This window comes from Phyllostomus hastatus, unplaced genomic scaffold, assembly GCF_019186645.2.
Source record: "Phyllostomus hastatus isolate PE091 unplaced genomic scaffold, TTU_PhHast_1.1 phas_scaffold_193, whole genome shotgun sequence".
In the NCBI taxonomy this organism is placed as follows: domain Eukaryota; kingdom Metazoa; phylum Chordata; class Mammalia; order Chiroptera; family Phyllostomidae; genus Phyllostomus; species Phyllostomus hastatus.
Window position 1 is genome coordinate 7183210 of NW_025334015.1, and position 18613 is coordinate 7201822.

An 18613-nucleotide genomic window follows, 5' to 3' on the forward strand; every position below is an offset into this window, starting at 1 on the left:
CACCAGGAGCATGCACACAAACACATCTTAGCCAAAGGAGTTAAGTGGTTTACAAAAGATCACATGGCTGTGGATGAATCGAGGTTAGAAGCCACTTATCCTGACACTTCACATAGTCCTTTGTCATCATATCATATTATTTAAGTACCCAGAATTTGGCACACCCTAACCTGTGTACTATAATTCTCAAATTAGTCTTATCTGTAGTTTGTAAAATGAGCTCTCTTGTTAGAATAAATTTTAAAAGGTAACCCTAGAAGAATAAAACACTTGAGTTTTTAAAAATCTGTACTGTTATTACTTTTGTAAATTAGACTTGAGTGCTTAAAAGTGTAGTGGAGAGCATTTCATATTTACATTAGCTTTCATAAGGTCTCAATATTTTGTTACTCTCTGGGGATAATAATAACAAGAAAAAATAAAAACAACAAAAATAGCTATTTAAGTCTCTTTAAAATCATTACCTCTAAGGGCTGTTGAGAACAGGACATGTGGTATCACTCATTCATAGGGTCACCAGGAGTCAGAGCTGACTCAAAGGCATGCAATAAATATAGTCAATCTCCACATCCCTGTGTCACAAGTATTTTAATGCCCATTGTGTGGTAGAGACAGCTGAAACTTAATGTCCTCAAGTAACTTTTTCAAAAAGCACACAGAATGTAGTTGGGAAAAAATGGTAGTCAAACTTTAGCCTCTGTGAGTGAGTACAGATAAATATATATATACATATACACATATATATGTGTGTGTATATATTTACATTTGCATTTACATTTATATAGTTATAGTTATATATTTAAACAGTGCCATTCAGCCTGGCTGGTATGGCTCAGTGGATTGAGCACCAGCCTGTGAACCAAAGGGTCATCGGTTCGATTCCCAGTCAGGGCACATGCCTGGGTTGTGGACCAGGTCCCCAGTAGGGGATGCATGAGAGGAAGCCGCACATTGATGGTTCTCTTCCTCTCTTTCTCTCTCCTTTCCCCTCTGTCTAAAAATAAATAAATAAAATCTTTAAAAAATAAACAGTACCATTCAGTCTTAAATACAACACTTGAAACATGAAACATGATTTTCAAATACTATGACTAGACAAGGACAGGATAGAGTCATAACAGATGGAGTCAATGGCCTTGAATAAATGGGGCATGGTGCTGAAGGTGTGTGCTTGAGCCTTCTAGAAACAAATAAACAAAAATTCCCTTAGAAGACAGTATATAAGGAAGAGCCAAGTAATTTCTTTATATAAATGTGTGTGATGCGTTGTGTGTATTTGCGTAGGTACAATGGTCCAGTATAAAAGGAATAAATTGACAATTATTTATCAAATATTTTTTTTCTCTGGAAGCATATATAATGAAATCTTGCTAGCTATCCAAAGCCAGCTTCACCTGTACGTCCTGTCTTAAAGCTGAAGGAACTGAGATTTAGAAAATGAGCAATTAAGCACTGATTAAGCTATTTACCTAATTCTAACTAACACGAATAATATCAATAATGAGTATATAAAAATAAATATTAACAACTAACGTTTATTAAGTACACATTTATTTCTAGGCACTGCACAACAACAGTTGTTATAACAACCTAGAGGGATGTATTTTGTTGTCTTCACTGTACAGATGAAGAACCAGGGGATCAGAGAAGTTAAGCAAAAATTGTCCAAGGCTGCCTGGGTCACTGGATTCCAGAGCCTAAGCTGTGGTTCACAGTCTCTCATATGGTTTTTGAACTGTGTAGGTGCTGCTAATATGTCAAGAATCACATATTTCAAACCCCTCTTACCTTTGCACAAGAAAATATTTCACCATTAGAAATACCTTTCTAACTCAGCTTTCTTCTCTCATAAGTATATAATAATATGGTAACACACTGTATAAGTAGATTTTTATTCATTCAACACATTTTTATTAAGGATCTATTATGTACCAAGCATAATTCTAGGTACTGAGAATATAGTGGTTTATAAAGTGTATAGTTTAGGGATAGAGAGACTTTAAACAAATAACCACATAAATAAACATAAAAACACAAAATTATATAAATATTGTTGAGGAAGATTTGAAGGTTAATGAGAGATTTTAACAAGAGGACCTGAATTAGATGGTTGTGGGAAGGACTAGGGTTATCATCAAAAATTTCTTTGAGGAAGAATATTAAAACCAAGCCCAGAGGGAAAAACATTATATAAGTAAAGAATAGGATGGAGAGTATTTCAAGGAAAGGAAAGGGCAAAAGTCAAATTTCAAGGATGGAAAACACTTGAAAAATTATAAGGTACCCAACTTTTAAACCTATCCATTTACACATTACTGTCAGAGGAGGGGAAGTTTTTACCACTTGTCAGGCTTTGTGTTGCGTAGTAGGAACCCAAGAATAAACATAGCAGGTCTCTTTCATGGAATGGTTCCATTGCAAAGATAAATGGTATGATAAAAGGCATAACCAGCAATGTTTTGGAAACAGAAGTGAGAGAAACTAAGGCATCATCAAGGAGCTCATATTTGAGTTGAGTGTTGATGGGCAAGGGCATATGACACAAAACTAGGAAAGTGTTTTCCAAGCAGAAGGAATAGCGTAAAGGCACAGAGAAGAAAGAACAATGTAGCCCCAGAAAGATATGTGGGGCTACTTGCTAGAGAAGGGGCAAGTAAGTCCCCTAGATAGGCTATGGCCGAACTGTGAATGGGTTTGTAAGTCATGTTAAGATGTTGGGATGTTCCAGTTTTAACAAGGGACAGATGCTGGGGTGTTAGGCAGACACCAGACATTTAAGAGATAACTGTGGTAGGTGTATGGAGTTTGAATTATAAAATGGTGGCAGATAGAGAAATAAAGAGACTTTTGCAATATTCCAAGCAAGAGAAGATATGCTTCTCAACTAAGCCAATGGCAATGAGATTAGAGAGGAAGAGATGGGTTCAAGACACACTGGGATGTTTAAGAGTAGCTGGTCACACTGAGGGTAGAGACAGAACTCGTAACCTCATGATAACCCAGAACCCAAAGGTGCCTTTGGAAATCTGCCTCTTCCTCAAAATGCTTTACTGCAATGTGATCAAATATTGTCTGTATCACCTTCTGCATGTGTGTTTATGGAAACAGAGAGACAGACAATGTTTATATCTATACTTATATATCTACATCCACCTCCCCATCCCTCTAAAATGACCACAAGTTGAAGTAATTGCAGTTGTGCACTGGAGAATCTTCACGTGTAACCCACCATCATCACTGTAACGGTAACCACATGCATGTCCTGCAGGGGACACGGTGTCCCCAGTGTCTGTAGATGCTATGGGAAACACACTGTGCTGTTTGTAATCCTTTCATGAGATTCTTGTGCATCTTATTATTTTATTTGACTAGTTTTCGCATTTCAGGTAGGATTGGTATGTATTTTTTCTGTATATTAATACACACTAGCTACATATTGTATATAAATATATTTATTTATTTGTTTGACATAGGTAAGTGTCTACAAATTAAACAAAGTTCTCCTTTCAAAATATGTAGAGGCATTTAAAGTTACTTGCATGGATAATGCTGCAATGAACTTAGGGGTGCATATAACTTTGTGAGTAGATGTTTTCCTATTTTGGGAGTGGATACCCAGAAGAGGGGTTGCTGGATCATATGGTAACTCTTCTTAATTTTTTGAGGAACCTCCATATAATTTTCCATAGTGGCTGTACCAGTTTACATTCTCACCAGCAGTGAATGAGGATTCCTTTTCCTCTACAGCCTCTTCAACATTTGCTATTAATGTTTTCTTGATAATAGCCATTCTATCAGGTGTGCGGTGCTTTCTCACTGTAGTATTGATTTGTATTTCCCAAGACATGGAAACTATTGAAGTGTTCTTTGATGGGAGATTGGATAAAAAGCATGTACATATACCATGGAATACTATTTAACCATAAAAAGGTGAAACATTGCCATTTACAACAACATGATGCATCTTAAGAATATCATGCTAAGCGAAACAAGTTAGACATAAAAAGTCAATAACCATATGATTTAAGTCATATGCAGGATATAAAATGGAAAGCAACGAATGAACAAACAAGACAAACAAATAAAAACTTATATACAAACAACTGTATTGATTTGTACAGTTATATTTTACAGAAATTTCTAAAAGACTAAGATAGATTACATTCTATATTTATTATCCCATTACCAATACTGTGTGTGTGTGTCCCTCTAAATTCTGACCTCTGAATTGTATTCCTTGTGTCTAAAAAGCTTCTTCAACCTTTTATTTCATAGTAGGTCTGCTGGCACTAAATTACCTCAACTTTGTTTGTCTTAAAGTTTTTATTTCTCTATTCTGTTTGAAGAATATTTTCACTGGGTTAAGAAGCATACACTTTCAGTGATATGTGAGATATAAAACAGAAAGCAACAAATGAGCAAACACAATAAACAAACAAACAAAAACTGTCTTACAGTTACCAGAGGGGAGAGGAGATGGGGGGTTAGTAAAGGGTACAGGAGTCAAATATATGGTGATGGAATAAGATTTGACTTTGGGTGGGAAACACACACTGCAATACACAGTTGATGTACCAAAGAATTATGCACTTGAAATCTATATAATTTTATTAACTAAAGTCACCCGTATATATTTAACAAAATTAAAAAGGAAAAAAAAAAACATTTTCATGTGCTCCTTTTTTCAAAAAGTTATGAAACAAGGGAAAGATCATAATAGTATTGCCAAATTCATTTGATATTTCAAATCAAATGAAAAGTGCTGAGAACCTCCTTTGGCAAGCAATGTTGGCCAAAAGAATGGTCCAAAAGATACCAGGATGGTAAAGTGGATGCTGTCTGCAGTGACGTGCAGGTTTCTGGGAAGTGGACTGGAATGAGCTGGTTCTGCTCATTTTGTTAAATGCCATGAGGGAAGATGCACAGGAAGGATGTTCCAAGCAGAGGAAACAGATATGCAGACATAAACACTATGTTTGGGGGCAATGATAGAGGTTAAACAAAGAGGAAGCATGGTATAATGGAAGGAATTCTTCCATTGGCTAACCATGTAATTTGGGGCAAATTACTTAACCCTCCCATGCTCCACCTTCTTCATTTTTAAAAAAATTACAGCTTACATTCAATATTATTTTGTATCAGTTTGAGATGTACAGCAAAGTGGTTAGAAAATCATGTACTTAATAGTGAGAATATTTGTTCTATTTATCTCATTATCTTTTAATTCTTAAGAAATCCACAAGATAAGCCTTGTGCAAGCAATTTGAAAACATTCAAGTTATATATTTATAAGTAAAACATTATTATATATTACATATTAGTAATAAAATATCATAATTGAGAACAGAAAGAACTTTCAATTCCGTGTGTGTGTGTGTGTGTGTGTGTGTGTGTTACTGGCTACCCACAACCTTTTGTCTTTTCTCCTTTGAGAAAATGACAGGGAACACTATAGACGTGCAGAGGATGACAGAAAGCACTGCCTGGGGCTTGGTGGAGGAGTTGGAGTAACCTTGCCAATTTCATTCCCTCCCAGTGGGTGACATTAGATTGAGAAGGAAAAGGAGGAGGTCATGCCAAATATCCACAGAATTTTACAAATATCCTTTAATCCAGGGCCCCTCAAACTATCAGATAAAATATAACTGAATAGTCTCTTAATTGGGGACAGTGTGGAGAGTTCTGCCCCTGAGCATCTTAGCTGGAACATACCAAATCAGCCTTCACTAATCCAAAGATGTCACTTATTACCAACCCCCACCCCTGGCCATGTCTTCATTATGAGGGAGACTCTCCAGTCTAGAGAAAGAGAACTTCAGATGGCCTGATGCATCCAGCTAAAGCAGACATTATTCTGAGGACATTTTGGAAGGTGCACTGGAGTTGTTGCTTTTTAAAGGTGAAAAAAAGTATTGACATTTCTAAGCTCAGAACTATTTTATTTTAACAAGCTAGAAAATACTGGAAAAATAGGTAATACAGTTTTCTCAAGAGGATGCAGTGTAGTTAGAATTACATTCTAACTACAATTTTTTCCCAGTGTGTATCTGGATAAAACATGTGCAATGAAATTTCAGGGCAAATTCTAATGCAGAAATAATACAAAGTGTGGCAGATTTATAAGCTAGGTAATTTTTATTTATTTTCTAATATGGATTCTCTTAAGAACTCAAGTGTTCTACATGTTACTTATGGCTTCTCCTTGAAAAGACTTACCTTGAAGGTCTCAGCAGCATAAAATTTCAAGCTGCATAGTCATCTGAATCAAGCATCAGCCATAATTCTCCTTTGCCACTGACTCAGGGTAGTCTGGAATTCACTAGCACTCTACCTGGATAGTAATTAATAATTCACAATTAACCTGGCAATTTAAATAAATCAACAGAACTATAAGCTTGGAGCCTCCTCCCTCTGTTTTCTTTCCCATTATTTTAAGAATCTAAAAGAAAATTGAGAAGAAAGATTTAAGTTTTGGAAACTCTCCACTAAAAGCTTTGCCCTCCTTAGATTTTGGATGTGTTCAATCTGTTCTTCAGATCTTTCTTTCAAAGAAGAATCAAACATGTACCTTTGTCAGCCTGGTGTCAGAGACTGAGGAAATAGGGATGTATGAAATCCCATCCTTATCCTCAAGCACCTCACTCTCCAGGTAAAAAGCCAGGCATTAAACAATCAACTCTAACACAACCTGCACAGTCCCCTCCTGTGGGGAGTTTTGGAAAAAACAGAACAGGAGAATTGTTCTCTCTTTTCAGGATTGGAGGGAAGATGACCTTTGAGGTTTCTTGATAGTTGAGTCATACCTTCTCAGGTAGAAAATGAAGAGAAGACAAGGAAAAGCAAACTCTGGCAGTTTGTGTGCTTTGCTCTGTTCCCAGGAAAGTGGAAAGCCAGGTCCAGTGTCTGCAGTGTGGTCTTAGTGGGGACTATACCTAGAGATGAGGTCTGTCAGTGGGCCGGGGCTTAGATTTTAGAGGGCTTAGGTAAGTCGTGCAAAACAGGGTGTGTGTTAAGCCTGGTAGGCAATGGTGGGCTAAAGGAGTCTTCCAGGAGCAATATGATTAAGATAATTGTCTGAAAAGACCCCTCTGACCACAAGGAGGGGATAGGTTAGAGGGATCCAAAATTCTAAAGAGAACAGGTGGGAGGATCCAGGTGGGAGGCAACTACCATTGTTGCTGTGAAATTTGGTAAGAAATTCAACCAGGACAATGAGAAGTAAGAGTTGAGGGGAATCAGGGTGTTTCCAATGCTGAGTTTCAAATCAAATTGAGACCCAGGCCCAGGGGTAGGACAAGGTAGACAGAACAACTGGAGATGCTGTCACCCTTTACAATGCAAAAGGTATATGGACATGGGCCTAGCCCATGAGAGATCAACAGTTTGTTGAGAAAGACATTATTGTGTGCTTCTTTCCAATCAGGCACTCTGCTAAGCCATTGTTTTATCTAGACCTCACAACACAATTAGTTTAGCTGCTACCACCATATATATTTTACAGGTGAGGGTACCAAATCTTTGGGAGTGGAAGGCAGTTTACCTTGCCCCAGATTCTTCAGCAGAGTTTTTGGTCGAGCCCTGGAGCCCTGCTCCTAACCACTGGGATACAGTGCCATCGAGGCTGGATGTTACAATAAATCTTATGGTAGCAATAGCAGCAGGGACAGTGGATTGGGAGTGGGCCAGGGGAAAAAGCAACTAACTATGACTGGACAAGCCAGACACAATTTTTCTGTATTTTAAAGATGTTTTAAGGAATGAGAAGGAATTTTCAGGTAAAGAAACATGAAAGGAAAGACTTGCAGGATGGAGTAATCTGTGCAAGATCAAAGAATATGAAAGCATCCGGATGCTCAGGAAATGGTAACTAACTTAGTGTGGGTGGCTTTATTGGAAATGGCTTAACTGGGGGCAACACGTGACTATTTGCTTAAGTCAGCAATTCCACCAAAATAAATGAGCGTGTGGATAGACAAGAACTCTTAGAAAATATTGTGATTTCCTTTTGGTTTTGCCTTTCAGTCAAGAAGCATTAATGTCCTTCTCTTCAGTTCCTGTGCTTCTTCCCCCCACCCACACACATACACCTGCCTCCTGCTACAAGGCATAAGAGCATTGTAAATGTTGTGTTAGTGACCACATCCTTGGAAAATCGAGAAATCTGAACATTATTATTGAGAAAATACTCATTATAAAAAACATGCTATATGAATATTTATAGGCTAACACCTTCTTTCGAGTGTAAAGAATCATTCTCATGTATTTATTCTCTGTTTCTTTACAGTTCCTCCGCAAATCATGAATATCTCCTCAGACATCACCGTGAACGAGGGGAGCAGCGTGACCCTGCTGTGTCTTGCTATTGGCAGACCAGAGCCAACTGTGACCTGGAGACACCTGTCTGTCAAGGGTAAGGCATTTACCTGTAGAAATTTCTTAGAAGTAGTATATTGAAGCCTTGGTTCTATTGTACAACAGAACTTCAGGAATTAGAAAACAATGCTGCATTCTGACAGAGTCATGTAAAAGCAGAGGCCACGTGCATCAGTTGCTGAGTATGCCATTCCAAAGGAAGACTCACAGAAAATTTTACTGAGTTGGTATTTTAGTCCTTTTTCTGACCTAGTGGACTCATGTTTTCTCAAACTATGAAGAACAAAGGTGCCATGGCAATTACTTCCAACAAATAAACCAATTTCTCAAGGTAAAGATTGTGTGGGTTAGTCAGTAGTTTGTCCTTTCTTGAAGTAGAGTGCTAGAGTGCTAGAACATTAGTGTTCATTGAAAACTCTGATGCTATTGTGTATCCAGGAGGAAAAGGACCTCCTTGTTCAGCATTTTCAGGGTGTTTACCTGGAGCCACATGTGTTTGGCCTATACATAAATAGTCCTTGGGTAGAGGGATGAAAGGAATGGTGAAATGCACCTGGGCCTGCCTCTACTGGGCCCTAAATGACTGGTATAAAAATGTGAGTTATGATCACCTTCAATGTAATAGGAAGGGAACCAAAAGGACAAGTGACCGTATCCCCTTGGAACTAGAACGTGCTCCATGTTGCATTTGAAGAGATGGACACCAAGCCACTTGATATTTTTACACTATTGCTAATAGAAACTATGATTAATTCTAGAACTTATACAAGAAACAGGTGTTCCTGCAGGCATTAGAAAATCTAAACATGAAACCCAGTGAGGAAGAAAATATGTGGAGTATGCTTATGTGTGATTTCAAAATAATCTAGAGAAGACATAGAAATAAATCTTAGTAACCTTGCCCTAGAAATTTGATAAATTTGGCTTGGTGTTCTTTTCCTATAGCTGTCATAACAAAATACCACCAACTGCATGGCTTAAACAACAGAAATGCATTTTCTCCTAGTTCTGGAACCTAGATGTCCATGGTGAAGGGGGAGTTGGGATCGCTTCCTTCTGAGAGCTGTGTGGGAGAGCCTGTCCCATGCCCCTTCCCTGGCTTCTGGGGGTTTGCCTGCAAGCTCTGGGGTGTCTGGCTGTACGGCTGCATCAGCCTGATCCCTGTCACATCTCATTAAGGCCTTCTCCCTGTGGGCATCTCTCTGTCAATTTTTTTCATTTCATAGAGACACCAAACACAATGGATTAGGGCCCACCCTAAAGACCTCACCTTAACTTGATTACCTCTATGAATATTCTGTCTACAAATAATGTCACATTCTAAGACACAGGAAATTAAAACTTTAAAATATCTTTTCAAGAGGGATGGAATACAACCCATAACAGGCTTTGTCAAAATTAAAAACACTATTAAAATGAAGAGACAAACCACGGACTGGGAGAAAACTTTTGCCGTACTTATACCTGACAAAGAGAATTTATATCTGGGCTACATAAAAAATCCTTGCAGCATAATTATAACAACTCACCAAACAAAATATTTGAACAGACAATTCACAAAAGGTGATGTATGAATGAAAAATAAGCACATGAAAATATGTTCAACATCTTTATCGTACAACTGAAAATCAAACAGTTAAAGAGATACCTCTATACAACTATTAGAATGACAAAAACTAAAAAAGATGACAATATTGACTGTTGGTGAGGATGTGGAGCAACTGAAACTCTTGTATGTTAACTTTAAGATGTAAAATGGCATAAGTTCTATGGAAACAAAGTTTGGCACTTTGTGATACATTTAACATACAACCTAGCAGTTTCACTTCCAGATAGCTAGCAAAAATAACTGAAAACAAATGTCAGCAAATAAGCATTATACACAAATGGTTATAGTGGCTTCATTTATAATAGCTTTGCACTAGAAATCACCCAAATAACCATCAATAAGTAAAGAGATAAATTTTGATATATTCTTGCAGCTGACTTCTCAGCAATTAAAAGAAACAAACCAACAAAATGGATAAATCTCGAAAACACTATGTGGAGTAAAAGAAAGGAGACACATACACAAATACATGCAGCACAAGTCCATGTACATGAAACCTTGAACAGACAAACTGGCCCACAATGACTGTGATCAAGCCAGTGGCTCCCTGGGGCAGGAGTGTTAGGAGCATCGACTGTAAAGAGGACAAGGGGATTTCAGGGAGTGATGGAAACATTTTATATCTGAATGGGATGGATGAGTGAGTTACAACTATCAAAATGTATAATAAAAATAGGTGCATTGCAGTGTATTTTAATTAAATCTCAATAAAATTTGAAAAACTTAACTACAGATGTTACAAATAGTGACCTAAAATCTGCCCTTCTAATTTGAAACAAAACTCATGTGAGCCACACTTACCCAGTGAGAGACTGGATTCATCACTAACAGCATCATCCAAGCTTTCACTCTTTCATTTCCTCCCTGCACACGGAGAATACGTGTTTCAGCTCCTGCCTTGTTATAGGGGAAGAAAATCTAATAAAGCCACCACATAGTCTTTGTATAAAGCCTTCATATACTGAAACCCAAAATGTCAATATTATGAAGAAGCATTAACAAAAACATTACAGTATACATAAGGAACATCACAAAGGTCAACTTTAATATAAACAGCAATAGTTTGTGTTCCCAATGACATGAGCCCCATGGGAATTTTGCTCAAAGTCAGGGAGAATTTCAGATTTACATTATATACAAAAATATGTCTAACCTTCAGACCAATTTGTACATATTTGGTGAAGTCAGATGTTTTTATAAATGCTTAAAATCCCAAGTGCATTTATTTGATCCTAAATACATAGTTTTCTAAGCCTAGAAATCTTTTGAAAAGCACTTGGACATTGTTTAAGAGTTTTTAACAATTATTGTAGTGGTACACTGCTAAGATTCCCCTCTTAAAATAAGGAAGATTCATCCATATCCCCAACCATTCATATAATGTAATTGTTGCAATTCAGCCTCAAAAAATCAGAAAATCCTAAATTTAAGTCATCCCTCTTCACTTTAAATGTCCCAGGCTATGCTGTATCTCCAAGTTGCTTTTTGTTTTTCTCACAGTCTTGGCCTTCACTCACTGTCTTTCCTTTCCCCTATTGTCTCCTCCACCCTCCCCCCCGTGACATTCAAACATTAAACTCAAAGTATTATTTCCCAAGTTTGAAAAGCATTGGGACCTGGAGGGCTTGCAAGTTTAAAAGCTGCTTCTGCTTGTGACTACCAATATTTATTTTTAGAAGGCTACTACTTCCCACTTGGAGGTGAGTGGTCTTTCAGAAGTTGTTTTAAATGTTCAGAAAAGCAGCCAATAAAACTTGGAAATCAAACAGCATTTTGAGAACAGTTTACTAGTTAGTTCAGCAAGCAAGAATAAGAAATAAAAAGCTGTGATGACAGTAACCCCAATGGGATTACTTTGGAGAATTTAACTCACTGGACATCTGTCTTCCCAAAATGCTAATGAAATATTTAAAATCTGTTGTTTAAATTTGGGGATCCATATAACAGAAATGAATAAACAGACTCTTATTTTTAAAAAAAGATATTTTGCCCTGGCTGGTATAGCTCAGTGGATTGAGTGCAGGTTTGTGAAACAAAGGGTCGCAGGTTTGATTCCCAGTCAGGGCACATGCCTGGGTTTCAGGCCAGGTCACCAGTAGGGGGTATGCAAGAGGCAACCACACATTGATGTTTCTCACCCTCTCTTTCTCCTTCCCTTCCCCTCTCTCTAAAAATAAAGTAAATGAAATCTTTAAAAAAATTTAAAAAGGATATTTTGATGAGCACATTATTAAAGATTAAAAATAATGATTGTGCTATGGTTTAAAAAGACAGACTAAGCACATGCCTCCAATCCCTAGAAATTATGGGAAAGAGGTAAAGACTAATGACTATCACCCAAGCCAAGTGGCTCAGTTGGTTGGAGCATCATCTCCATGCACCAAAAGGTGCATGTTTGATTTCTGGTCAGGGCACTTGCCTGGGTTGCGAGTTTGCAACCAATCGAAGTTCCTCTTTCACATCAATGTGTTCTCTCTCTCTCCCTCTCTCTCTCTCTCTCTCTGTCTCTTTCTCTCTCTCTTTTTCTCTCTTTCAAGTCAATTTTTTAAAAAAGGCTAATGACTGTCAACATAAGAAATGTCTAAACATATGGAGTGTTTTCATTTATGAGTTTATTTTAGCCAAACTGAAGATAATTGTCAGGAAGCAAAATCTCAATAAATTGAGAAAATGCTCTGGAAAAGTGACAGTTTTTCCACTTCTTTTGTACATCAGAATCAAAACATAAGGAGATTCCATGAAATCCATTGGTGGTAGACTAGAGAGGCTGGCAAAAGCCAAGCAGGGAAATCTCTGAGCTTGAGGGGACTGGATAAAAGCAAAATGAAGAGATGTGGACTTCTTTACACTGGTGGGTGTGGCAGAGTGCACAACTCACCTTTAAAGCACAGAGATAATTCTAGGAGAAGAAGAGGTTCTGGTGGGAGTGTGTGCCCTGAGGAGTCTGGAAAAAGGGGTCACCCTGACATTCCAAAGGTCTGTTCTCTTAGATGCACAAAGACAATAGACAGGCTCACTTATGGTGAAGACTGACCTTTGTCACAGATGATGCAGGCCTAGGACAGGATTGTGCTCCATGACTCCCTTTCAGTCAGGAAGTTTTGGTTTCAGACCATCCTGTGTGGTTGCTTTGGTAGCTGGGTTTGTGAGGCCACCAGGTCGGCCTCCATGAGCTTGTCAAGTTTACTGTGTGGCTCCTTTTTGTCCACAAGACTTAATGAACCCATTATTATACTCAAATATGACAATGGTAAGCCTTTGGGAGCCAGAAACTATGAGGAATCTCTGAAATATGATAAGTAAATAGACATAGTAAAGGGAAAAATACCACTCAAAATACAGAAATATGATTAATACTTAAAATGATAGATAATTGAAAAGGGAAAGATTTATGTTATAGTGTACTGGAGAAGGGTTGAAACTGTCTCGGGCTGAGGTGGGGGAGGGGAACCTGACAGCACTTGCCAATTTCCATGATGTAAATACTTTCATCATTGCCACTTTTCTGGGTATTAATGCTCATTTTCTCTTGAAAACAACCAAAGAACAAGCCTTTCTTCTGAAAGCAAAATGGAAGTTTTGAACAGGATTCCAGACGTAGATCCAGAGACATCCAGCATGTCTGACCTCCAGGCTGGTTCTGCAGCTGGGGGTCTCCCAACCCGGCCTCCAGCTTCTTTGGCAGTGTTGACACCGGTGGCAGAAGCAAGGCATTTCCAGAGGACAGCCACCTCATTTCTGAGGGAAGCTGGGAAGCTGAGTGTTTTACAGGATCCTGGATTATTACCCATCGTAAACATCTCAGAGAAAAGTGCTGTGTAGACCCACATCCAGAAGGTTTACTATTGACAGAAAGGCTGCTGAGCCTTTGACTACATATTGATTCTTTAGATTTAAATATAAATAGTCATGTTTAATTTATTTTCAGTAGCAAATCATTTAAAAAAACACTCATTTATATAGACTTGCTAGAAAATATGGCACTTGTTTGAGTCTTTACGCACTTGGAAATCTGTACTGAGTGACCTACACTTCAGGAAGTGGGATTTATGATGGAATGGCAGGCCCCTAATTCTCAAAGAATTTTTCACTGGGAAGAGTGGACAGATCCCAAAACACCCAGGTAAAGTGGACTGGCAAGTGGCCAGTGTGTTTGGGATACAACTGTGAAACAGAGGGGTTCCAAGAATTTCTTTTGTTCCCTCACAGAAGGGCACTGGGCCAGCAATCATCAGGAAACTCAGGGGTGGAAAACCATGAATAATGTGCAAGTTGCAGAGATGAGTGTGGCAGAGGAGACAGTCGAGGCTGTTGTAAGGAGGATTGTCTTCCCCTCCCAGGATGCCATAGTAATCCACTCTAATGCTTTATATACCTGCCTCCATTCCCAGTGACATATTGGGAAAGGCCAGATGTTTGGGGAAAATAAAAATTATTCTTTTTTGTTTCCTCTCCATGGACGTATTAAGATGACAACTATTCACCTGTGAGTGTGTTGCTCCTACAACCTACTCATATACAGTAATAGCTGAGGGAGCGAGTGAATGAGTTCTTTCACAGAAGTGAATTTTCTGAGTAACCAAAGCTGACTCCTTTATGCATTGACCTGAGTCATTTTTAATGGTTATGATGGTATTATGAGGAGTGTTTATTGTGTGTCAAGCCCTGTTATACATTTTGCATGCTTTAACTCATGAAATGGCACAGCAGTTCTGAGAGAGAAGTGCTAATGATTGTTATTACACCTTTTTAATTATTATGCCTATTATTGTATGTATTCCTACCTCTGTCTCTGTTTCTTATTTCTTGACAGTCTTGGGTTATTCATTAATGATTTAGTGTCCTTCTGACCTACCTAAAAATTTGGAATAACAGAAGTTTTATTTGTAATAGCTAAATTTTGGAAATAACCAGAAGGTCCTTCAACAGGTAAATGGCCAGACACACTGGTATACCGTGAAATGTTATTTATCAACAGGCAGGAATGAACTATTAATGGACTCAGACTTAGATGGATTTTAGGGCATTATACTTAATGAAAAGAGTCCATTTCAAAAGGTTGTACACCGTATGATTCCACTTTTATAACATTCTCAATTATGACAAAACAGTAAAGATACCCAACAAATCAGTGTCTGCCACAGGGTGAAGCAAGGGATAGAAAAGGGCAGCAAGAGGGCAGTGCCTTACATTATTATAGTAATGGAATAATTACATATTTTGATTGTTTTAATAGTTATATGAATCTATATGTGTGATAAAATGTCATGGGATTACACACACGCACACACACACACACACACACACACACACACACACTGAGTACATGCGAAAACTTAAAATCCAAATAAGTTCTACAATGCAATTAATTGTATTGTGCTCGCATCAGTTACCTGGTTTCGATAATGTACTTTAGTTCTATATGATGCCACCATTGGAAGAGCTGGTCATCTGTACATGGGACCTCTACTATTCTTGCAAGTTCTTGTGAATCAACAATTATTTCAAAATAAAAAGTTAAAAAAATAAGAATAAGGAAAATGAACATTAGTTTTACACTCATTATATGCTTATGTAGGGATTTGTTCTTTATAAAATATTTTTACATGCTTCATCTTAAGTGAGTGTACTGCACTTCTCTAAATTAGGTTAGAAAAAGAATGGCCTGCCTATTTCTGATGTAAGGAAATAAACTTGGAAAGATTAACTAATGATGAGTGACTCAGAGCTAACTAACGTGGTCAATCCGTGAAAGGAAACTACTTCCTGTTTCTCAAGTCTAAAGCTCTTTATTCTGTACAAAGATGGCTCCCACAGCTTGAAGTTGGGACAGGTACAATCTGAAATGATGTGTTTTAGCAAATCCTGCTTGTTATCTGGGGCACCCAAGGGTGCCCACTGGCTGTGAGCATCACCAATGCTCGTACATTATTCTCCTAACTCCGCACTTACCTCCCTATGTCTAGGGACTTTCTAGCTACCACCCAGAGTTTTTTAAAGAAAAGGACAGCCTCCAAATAAAAACCACATTCATGCTATTATTGTCTGCTGTAGGTCCCTGTTGTTTCCCTGCTTCAATTAAAATAAACCCGCTGAGACCTACCAACCTCATTTCTTTCCTAAGCCATCCCAGGTACAAGTTCCCCACCACTAATAGGAATTGCCCATTACTTGACCTGCTGTATCATCCAATCATGTTCCTACTTCTTTGTCTCTCTCCAAGGCAGCCAGGATTCTTGCTTCTTATCTGAAGTTGTGTTTAGAGCCTAATTAACCCTCAGAGTGTGAAAAAGAGGTGTCTGAGATGAGAAATCAAGGTTATACATATCTTGCTCAGTAGAACAGTTATGGGCAAACAAGCTGTTCCTCTCACATTTTTGCAAAGCAAATTTATGTTCACTAACTTTGGTTCTCATTGTAAATGAGAAGTGTGTGAAGGTCTAGCAATGCGCTTTTCACCATATGGGTACCCATATGTTTTCCCCCTTTGCTTGCGTACATTTTCGCTTTGGCATGCACATATGCCTGTATTTTTGCAACTTAACAATATTAAAACTAATCCCATTTATGCTCCTTTTGGGTGGGTTGATTGAGTCATAAATTCCTGAGAATCTCTTCCTTGGGAAGCTGAAGTTCTTTTGTATGAGCAGCAGGAGGGTAGAGCAAGCTAGCCTGGCAGAAGGATACAGGCAGCCAGCACCATTGTGTAGTTGATGCAACTGATAACCCTGGCTCTGGCTCCAAACGGGAACTCTAACCCTGGGACTCTAGGAAGTATGGGTTCATACTGCTTTGCTAGTATCCCTCTCTTCTTTTCTAAAGAAAAAACCATTCCTAAGAACTAGATAATAATTCCCTGGGGTTCTCTTCTTAAGGGTCCAGGTGAAATAACTCACCTTAGAGCAAACAAATAATATCGGGAAGTGTGGTTCTTGGTTGTGACCATATGAGTACTATTCACACCCCTCCCACTGAGAAACTATGTACATCAGAAATGAGGCAGCTGGAAATTAGGTTTGCACTGAATTATGTTTAGCTTCTTCCCTGGGCTTTTTAGATTGTATAAATGAGAATGGATATTAATATGTATAATACCAAGTGAAAAGCCCAACTAACTCAATTGCAAAATTGGAATTGGACATGCAGCCTGATGTCTGTTGTAAGGCTATCTCTATATTTGTATCTTTTGCATTCATTTATTCATTTATTTGATGCATTAAGAATATTTGTTTGCCCCATAGCAACAACAGCAGACAAAATAGGCATGGCTTTTGTCCTTACGGAGCCTACAGTCTAATCAGGGAGATCGTAATTAATCAGATCACCAAGAATATGCAATTTCAAAGTGAAGTGGCTGCTCTGATGGGCAACAGAGCAGTCTGAGCCAGTCTAAGGTAAGTCTTTCCTGTGATAGTGCCACTTGCATGGACATAGGAAGAATAACAGAAGTTTAACCAGGAAAGGGGTAGGGATATGTGGTAAGGCTGGGCTATGTGGAAACCTTCCAGGCAGGGAAAACAGCGTGTGCAAATTCCTTAAGATGAGAGGGAGTGTAGTTCTCCAAAAACAAAAGAACTACGTTTTGAATTTGTAGTGAGCTGGCGAGACAATGGCTGAGACAGGGAAGTCAGGGGCCAAATCACGCAGAGCCCTTTAAAGAAGCTGGTCTTTATTCTAAGAGCACTAGAAAACACAAAGAGCGTTGCAAGTTAAAGAGCTTGGAAATGAGATGTTCATGTATCTGGATTTAACTAGGAACATTTCCTTTCTGATCTCCTCATTCTCTATGTAAATCTGACAAATCACTAAGCCTCTGTCTCAATTTCTCCATCTATAGACCAGAAAAGAGTTACTAATAATATGATTCCCTTATGGAGAAATGGAGAATGGAATTCGACAGCATCTATTCCAAATACTTTTTAGATTATAATATAAGAATGGATATTAGCATGTATCATAGCAAGTGAAAAGCCCAACTAACTGAAAAGTAAAATTAGAATTGGTAAGTCATCCAATGCTGCCTGCCGTCTGCCATAAACCCTTCTCAATGCAATTGCTGTACCAAATTATGCTATTGCAATCGGTTGGACACTGATAAAATTGAGACCAGCTTTACAAGTACTGTAGATCTAATTGGCCTCAGCAGTGGGTCCACAGTGACTCTTGCTGCTGAACAAAAATCATGGGCTTCTATAGAAAATAATAAGCAGCCTCGATCCACAAGAACAGACTGCAGCCCCCTCTGGAGATAATGTACTTTAATTTGAACACTGAGCTCCTTCATCTGGCCAGATATGGAAGGAACCTCAGAGAAGTTTGTTTCCCTCCCCCAATTGGACGAACACACTTGATAGTAGATTTAAAAGACCTTTAGGGCCAGCTGTGTGCACCTGCAGTCCTCGGTATTCCTTTTTTCACAGCCATTTCCATGTCTTGCTAACAAACCTCTGTATCTCTAGAACAAAATTTCCTACAAATCACCGTTTCTTTCTCAAGCTATTTTAAACTGGGTCACTGTCACTTACAGCTGAAGTAGGTCTGATTCAATTCACCATGTGATGTGTAGGGTAGTATGAACCCAAAATGAACAGAACAGAGTCCTTGCTCCAAACACAGAGTGGGGAAGGGAAG

General features: G+C 38.4%; 1 protein-coding gene across 4 annotated transcripts in view; it reads left to right on the top strand.

Moving 5' to 3' along the window:
- Positions 1-18613, top strand: part of OPCML (opioid binding protein/cell adhesion molecule like) — a 1099555-nt gene that overhangs the window by 972587 nt on the left and 108355 nt on the right. For all 4 annotated transcript variants that reach the window (XM_045860213.1, XM_045860211.1, XM_045860214.1 and 1 more), the window contains one exon: positions 8285-8410. In XM_045860213.1, the coding sequence (XP_045716169.1) occupies positions 8285-8410 (126 nt within the window). The remainder of the gene's footprint in view (positions 1-8284; positions 8411-18613) is intronic.